We start from the raw sequence: 7,680 nt of genomic DNA, 5'->3' as shown, positions 1-7,680 counted from the left end.
AAAAAAACGAGTCCAGCCCAGTATGGTATATGATCTACATATGGCACTCATTCCTCGTTTGGCGGTTAGAAAATAAAAAAATAAAAAAAAAAATCAATTTGAAAACTGAAAAAAAAAAAAAAAAAAAAACTTAATTGGTTCCCTTGGACTATAAAGACCAAAGAAAATATGTCGAGGGCCTACGAATTAAAGTCAATTAAAAAAAAAAAAAAAAAAAAAGGGAATTTTCCCTCCTTGTTTTCACAATGTCAGCAGGAACCGATCGAGACTCTGCTGATTCGTGACTTCTGCAGATGGTCATCCTGCCGACAGTCCCGAAATTCTCGTTTCCCCCCCCCCCGTCCGCCATTTGAAATCCCACAGATGGCGCCAAAAATGATAAGAATTCGATTTTGTTTGGGTTATTTTAGATCCCGTCTCAAAGTGTCCACATCGAAATCAAACAACATATTCGCCCCCCCCCCCCCAGTCCACCATCCCAATTTACAAGACCAACCCCACCTCCCTTTGAAAATAAAATTATTTTGCATATCATTTTCATAAAGATTGGTGAAACAAAAGACGATGCATTTTGAGCTGCCGGCGCCGGCCAATGCGTATGGCCCAACCGTTTGATTTTCGCCAACGGTTACGCGATGATGATGCGCGAGCACGACAGATGCCATAGCCGCGATAAAGGAGAGGAGGGGGGATTTCAATCGAATCAGATGTCGCTTCTCCCATTTGCCATGAGGAGAGGGGCCATTGAGAGATTTGATTTTTCCTCTTTTTTTTTTTTTTTTTTTTTTTGTCCGTTGGCTGCCGCCAGTGGGGAGGAAAAAATCGGTTGAGTTTCATAACACCACCTGGGTGGCTGCCTCGTTCTTTCTATTAAAAAACAAAAAAAAAAAATAGAGAGAGACTGTGAGTGTTTATTTTTGCCGGCTAATTTGTGTTCGCTTTCTATCTGAATATTCAACCGCACGCGGGAAATTTGAAATCCAAAAAGAAAAAAACAAAGTTCATTGTTTTTGTTTTTTTATTCTTTCCTTTTTCAAATGAAAAATCGTTCAATAAATTGGTGCGCACGTGACACCTGGCATGACGACGATAAACACGTTCACGGAGAACTCATTTGCATGTTTAACCCTCGCACTTCTTTTTTTTTTTTTTTTTTTACTAAAACATCTCGAAAACGTCAATAAGAAAACGATCCAATCGCGCTCACATTTTTTTTTTTTAAATTCAAACCTCCCCCCCCCCCCATCTCAAGAAAATGATGAATAGCAAACGGGACACAATAGTTAGCCATCTCCTTCTTATTTAGCTAAACGAAGAGTATCGGATGTATAAGACGTTTAAAAAAAAAAAATAAAAAAAAAAATATGTCTTCTTATTCCCTCCGACTGTTTTTTTTTTTTTTTTTATTTCTTGTGGGTGCCAAGTGTTTCACCAGAAACTCTCCCGCCCACTGAACACAGACGCGTATCCATGTCCGCCATTGGAATAATAAAAAATACCGGCTCCTTTTTCCTTCTTCTTCTCCTCCTCCTACTCCCCCCCGTCTCTCTCTGCATAGGATATATATATATATATATATATATATATATAATGGGAGAAGAAGAAAATGGAGAGAGAGAAACTTGGCGCTCCGTGTGTGTGTATGTGCCGAGGCTGGCGACACTATGTCTGGCCTGCACCTGCAAACTAGCGACCTCCTTTAAATTCCTCTTTTTTTTTTTTTCGTTCTTGATGGCGGCAGCGTTTTTTTTGTTTTTTTTTTGCGTCTTACAATTAAATTTTTTTTTTTTTTTTTTTGAGGAAAAAAAAAAAAAAATATTTTTGAATAATTCAATTCACGAGGAGACAATGAAAATAGATCATCAATAGCGTGAAAATGTTTTTCTAAATAAAAAAAAAAAAGAAAAAAAAAAAAAGAGTTTTGAGGCTTTTGTTTTGATTTTTGTGGGTTGGATGCGGGGCGGGGGCATGTTGGCAAGTGTCCAGCCATCTCTTGTTGTTAGTGACAAGTCGTAAAAGAAAGAGAGAGAGAAAAAAAAAGAGGTGGATAAGAATAGCATCACGTCTGTCGTTCTTTCGGATGTAACGAAAACAAAAGACACCACTAGAAAAAAAAAAAAAAAATAGACGAAAAACAACAAAATGTAAAGCGAATTTCTTTTTTCCGGTTCGGGAAAACTGGAACACCTGATTCTTTTCTTTCTGTACGGTAAAAAAAAAAAAAAAATGTCGTGAATGTTGCATTTCAAGTAGAAAATGTTCGTCTGCTACAAAGTGTGTCGACCGAGATATCGGGAGGTCATTTCCAAATAACCCCCCCCCCTCCCAAAAAAAAAAAAAAAAAATGAAATCATTTCAAAAAATAAAAATAAATCATGTGGCGAAGAAGATGTAATCATCCACTGTATACACAAGATTTCGTGACCTTTGACATCAGCCGCTTTATTTAAAAAAATAAATAAATAAAATGTGCGTGTTAAACAGTCGCTAAGAGAAAAAAAAAAAAAAAAAAATCTGAGAGCAGTTCCAGTTGACGTCCTGGAGTTCAAAAGTCTATCGTCGTCTCCATTTACACAAGGGCTCATTTCCCCCCCCCCCCCCCCCAAAAAAAAAAAAAAAGAAAAGAAAAGAAAAGGAGGAACTTGGGCTGGTGGGAGACTTGAGCGGTGGCGACACACTGTCGGCTGTACACCTGCATGTGCCGGGGGGGTAGCGCTCAGGTTAGATGTGCGCGCACCGTCTACGTAGACATAGGGGAAAGAGAGAGAGAGAGAGGTAGAGAGAGAGATACACAGAGAGGATCAAGCTGGCGCCACATTGTCTGAGAATGTTTATGTATACACAAACCCCATGGAGAGTTTGGCTTTCATGCGCTCCTAGAGAGCCTCTCTTTTTTTTCTTTTTTTTTTTTTTTCATTTCTACCTGATGATGATGATGACGCGCGCGCGTTTTTTTTTTTTTCTTTCTTTCTTATACCTGGAACACGACACACAAATGGTGGATATGGAATAAAAAGGAAAATGTGACACCTTTTCTGTAATAAGGCGCCAGTAGTCTGGATGCGCACGCATTTCTTTACAGCTCCTGATCGTAGCCAAAAGGCTCACAGGTGTCTTTTCATTTCGTCTCGCTTTTTTTTTTTTTTTAAATAAAAAAAAAAAAAAAAACCAATCAGAGAAAATTGAATAAAACAACAACAACAAAAAAAAAAACACAAAATAGATAGACGATTACCAAATCAGGTATTACAATAAGAAGAACAAAAACTCGTGTTGAAAAACAAAACAAGTGCCGTGTTTGGACGTGCGGATGGATCGAGTGCGCCGTATCCCGCAGTGAAAACCAAAAAAAAAAAAAATTCATTCGAGTGGCCCAGGCAAACGCCACGGGTTTTGCGCTACCTGGGCGCTTTGAAATAAATAAAAATATAAAAAGAAAAAGAGGAGCCTTGAGGGAAATCAGGTGTTCGCCAGTCGGGCTGTCGCCACCAACTTTTTTTTTTTTTTTTTTTTTTTTTTTTGTTCCAAAACAACAAGAGAGAAAAAAAAAAAAAAAAAAGGTCTTCGTGATCTTTTCAAAGAGAGAGAGAGAAAAAAAAAATTTACATTTAAAAAAAGAAAAGAAAAAAACAATTCATCGTTGTTATGTAAGTTCATTAAAAAAAATAAAAATAAAAGGCTGACATACGAAAAAACATAATCGTGACTGTTCAACTATGCCCAGGTATTTATATTAAAACAAAAAAAAAAAAAAACGAAATTCAAAATGCCTATGAAAATAAATTCCAGTAGAAGACAACGTAATGATTGGTGCAAGTGAACGTTGCGTGGCCAATGACAGGTGCGTGTTCCGCACGGCAAAACGGCGAACGCGTCCACACGATACGGTGTGTGTGTGTGTGTGTGCCACAGGTGTTCAAGAGCTCTCAACGAAATAAGACTTGGATTATTTCATTTTCTTTTTCCTTCTTTTGGAAAATGCATCTTTTTTTATTTTTTTTATTTTTATGAATGGTTCCGCACAACGACGAGCAAAATGCACACCTGCACAGGACCGATAAAAAAAAAAAAGAAGAAGAAAAGGGTCCTATAACGGTTGGTGTCTATGTGTAGCATAATAGATTTATACACACACACACACACACACACACACACATAGAGAGAGAGAGAGAAAGATATAGGTTCGACAAAAGGCGAGTTAAGAGGTCGACGAAGCCGACTTCCTCGTCTCACGGATCAGTAAATATACACCACACATACGGGTGAAAACACATTCCAGTGGTGCTCCACCTCAAACAACACCTGGGCGCATTTCTCGTATTTGGGAGTAGGGGAGGGCCGTTTTTTTTTTCAAGAATAGAAATGTCGCGCAGTCGAACGACGGATGTCCGGTCCTGTGACGTCACAATGCAATATAATAAAGAGACCCTTTTCTTTCTTGCTAAAAAAAAAAAAAAGATTGGGGTTTCTCACGGCCACCTGGGCTTACACGACGTCTTATCAAAAAAAAAAAAAAAAAAAAAAGGAGAATTCCTTCGTTTTTTTTCTACCTGGTGAACCATTTGTGCTCATAAAGTTCCCTCGTTTCAATGCGCAGCTTTTCATCATTGAACACCTGCACAATCATGTAGCGAGGTCTCGGTAGAAGGCCATTGTGTAGACGCCATCTCTCTCTCTCTCTCTTTCTTTATAACGGTGCCTGTGTGTGTGTGTGTGCCCATCAAAAAAGAACACGTGCAATGCCTCTGGCTATTGTGGCGTCTCGAAAAACACGGACCTTCTCACGCAAACGCAATCGGAGAAAACGGGATTCTTAAAGATGCTCAAAGATTCTTATAACGACCTCCTACGAATTTAAAAAAAAAAAAAAAAAAATTCGTTTGTAGGTAAATGATATGTGTTTGTTTGTTTGTTCTGTATTCTTTCGCAGAGACAATCAAGAATCGAAAAAAAAAAAACAACAACAAATGAACGCGTGAAAAATTGCGAAGGGAATTTAAAAAAAAAAAAAAAAAGAATATATAAAGTAGATATGCTGTTTGTTCGTAGTAGGATGTGTATGTACAAGCTGATCGGATGATGAGGTAGTTATCACAGGTGGATGAATCCGCCGCTCTTTTTTTTTTTTTTTTTTTTTTTTGCCGAAGACGATGATGAGGTAGAGACGCAAAACAAAAATGAGATTCTTCTTTTGTTTGTATTGCCGCCGCTGCTGCTAACAGGTGGGGCAATCAGCCGAAGAGGACGTCTCCATGACGATGGGCAAGGCGCAGCTGTTGCCGTTCACGACGGCCAGGCTGTTGTTGTTGTTGTTGTTGCTGATGACGGAGGCCGGGTGCTGGTGCAACTGATCGAGCAGCGCCGTCTGGAGGTCGCAGATGTAGTCGATGACGTTGTTGATGACTTCCACCTTGGAGACTTTGCGGTTCTTGGGCATGTTGGGCACCAATTCGCGGAGTTTGCTCAGGTACATCTGGATCTCCACTTGCTCGTGATCGGGAGACTTGCGAACTTTGCCTTCCATCACCGACGACGTGTTGGACACTGATTTACGTTGGATAGCCTTCACCATTTTCCAATTGTTTTCAGTTGAACTTGTTTTCGTAGAAAATAAAACGTAGAAGACTCGAAAAACGGAGGTTCACTCTCTGAAAGTTAAGATGTGAACGAGTCGACGGTTGGTCGAGTTCTGTGCTCAAACCGGACCGATGGGCCGGCCTTTTATAGCTCGGTGGGGGCATGGACTTGCGGCAGGAGCACCCAACCCCACACGCAGCTGTCTCTTTCTCCCACGGGTGTCTCTCCCTACCCCCCCCTCCTTTTTTCCCACCTCCCTCTTCAAACTGTATAACCCAAACTCGATGGGAGCTTTTTGCTTTTCTCTCGGTCACGGGGATTTTCCACGAAAAACACACACACACACATTGATGCAAAAAAAGAAAAAAAAAAAAAAACAAAAGGGTGGAATGATGAAAACGATTGAATTGAGTTACATAGCAAAGATATATATATTCCCCTAAGAGTTCTGATGATGTTCAGGTGTTTTTTTTTTGTTTAATTAAGTAAAAAAAAAAAAAATGAGGGTAGATTTGAAAACTTTCTTTTCGTAAGCGCAAAAAAAAAAAAAAAATAGAGGGCGTGGGAGGGAGATTGGATAAGAGAGAGAGAGAGAGAGAGCAGAACCCATATGACGGTTATGGACTTGTAAGGGTTTGTCTTTTTCCCACGGACACCCCCCCCCCTAACACATAACATACGGTTTGTGTAAGCCAACTCCAACTGTCTATAGAAAGAACCGTAAGGCGTGCGAAAAAAAAAAGAAATATATATATATATATATCAACCTCAAACACAACCGGATGGTGTGCCGTACGGAACTCTCTATCGGGACAGATGCCCTTTTTTTTTTTTTACATTTTTAAAGTTAAAATATCAAAGAAAAAAAAAAAAAAAAGCGAAACAACGTGCGGATAGAACGTAGGCAATTGTTTTTCATCAAACAATGCGCAACGTCTTTTTAGAGAAAAAAAAAAAAAAAGAGCCACACAATTTTCGGAGAAGGAGAAATGGGATCAGATGCTGGCGCCCACTTGGTGCGTCAAGTGGCGCATTTTCAAGACATTTCTCTTATCAAAAAGAAACGTCAAAAAAAAAAAAAAGGAAGAAGGTTATAGTCGTGCCCTATCCTTTTTTTTTTTTTTCTTTCCTTCTTGCTATAGAAAAAAAAAAACAAGTCAAAAGAAAAAAGGTAAGAAAAAAAACAAAACAAAACAAGTCTGGCTTTGGCTGGCGACAGCCAGTCGCGCGCACACCTGTGTTGTCTGTGCAGCCAGCCAGCGGCGGCGGTTCTAGCCTTCGCCTTCGCCTTCCCTCCTCCCCCCCCCCTTCACTTCTTCTTCTTCTTACCTTTTCTTTTCAAAAAAAAAAAAAAAAAAAAAAAGACTGTATATGTACTTCTTGCTCACCAAAGACCCCCATATACAGTGTAGACAACTTTGAACTAGACGTTTGTATTGATTTATTTTTAAATACGCAATTTTTTATTATTATTTTATTTATTTTTTTTATTTTTTTTTTTTAAAATAAATGAACAAGTGCGAAATCATGTTGGGGATGGATGCACGCGCGGGGGGGGGGGGGGGGACTGCGAATGTCGTGACACGATCTACGGGGCCACCTAGCGTGGAAGAAATCATCGTGTTTCACAAACGTTTTCCGCTTCGGCATCATTATGCGTTTCTGATTGGGAAGAAGAAGAAGAAGGACCCCTCACTTTTCATTTTTTTTTTTTTTTGTGTTGTTCCCACGTTGGTGTATCCGTGACGAGCGCCTTTGCTCGCACACCTGTGCGTGTGTAACCTTCTTACACAGACACACACAAAACTTATCCAGCAAAAGAAAGACTTACACACACACATACCAGCGTTTTCTCGTCTCTCTTTTTCCCTTTAGTGGTGGCAAACACAGGTGTACTAGACACACACACGGACATGATTGTGTACCTTCCATACTCGTCACGAACAACCTTTTCCTCTCACACCCTCTTTCATTCACCTCCCTTTCCTTTCCTTTTTTTTCTGTACACACACACACACACACACAAACGGAAGAAAGAAAAAGAAAAAGAAAAAGAAAAAAAAAAAAAAAAAAACGGCACAACCAACACATTCTCAGACTATC

The 7,680-nt window shown here is 39.5% G+C and overlaps 1 protein-coding gene across 1 annotated transcript; it reads right to left on the bottom strand.

Annotated features, from left to right (window-relative positions):
* Window positions 1–4,896: 4,896 nt before the first annotated feature.
* Window positions 4,897–5,682, bottom strand: LOC130702611 (protein extra-macrochaetae-like). Its single transcript, XM_057524286.1, has one exon. It carries the CDS (start codon window positions 5,570–5,572, stop codon window positions 5,216–5,218), a length of 357 nt encoding a protein of 118 aa, XP_057380269.1. The 5' UTR covers window positions 5,573–5,682; the 3' UTR covers window positions 4,897–5,215.
* Window positions 5,683–7,680: the final 1,998 nt, after the last annotated feature.

This window comes from Daphnia carinata, chromosome 6 (genome assembly GCF_022539665.2).
Source record: "Daphnia carinata strain CSIRO-1 chromosome 6, CSIRO_AGI_Dcar_HiC_V3, whole genome shotgun sequence".
NCBI lineage: Eukaryota > Metazoa > Arthropoda > Branchiopoda > Diplostraca > Daphniidae > Daphnia > Daphnia carinata.
The sequence above is the reverse complement of the archived record's forward strand: the minus strand, read 5'-3'. Positions and strand labels throughout refer to the sequence as shown.

What these genes read in the sequence shown, in the direction of transcription:
- LOC130702611 (XM_057524286.1), bottom strand. Translation starts at nt 5,572, where the DNA reads ATGGTGAAGGCTATCCAACGTAAATCAGTGTCCAACACGTCGTCGGTG.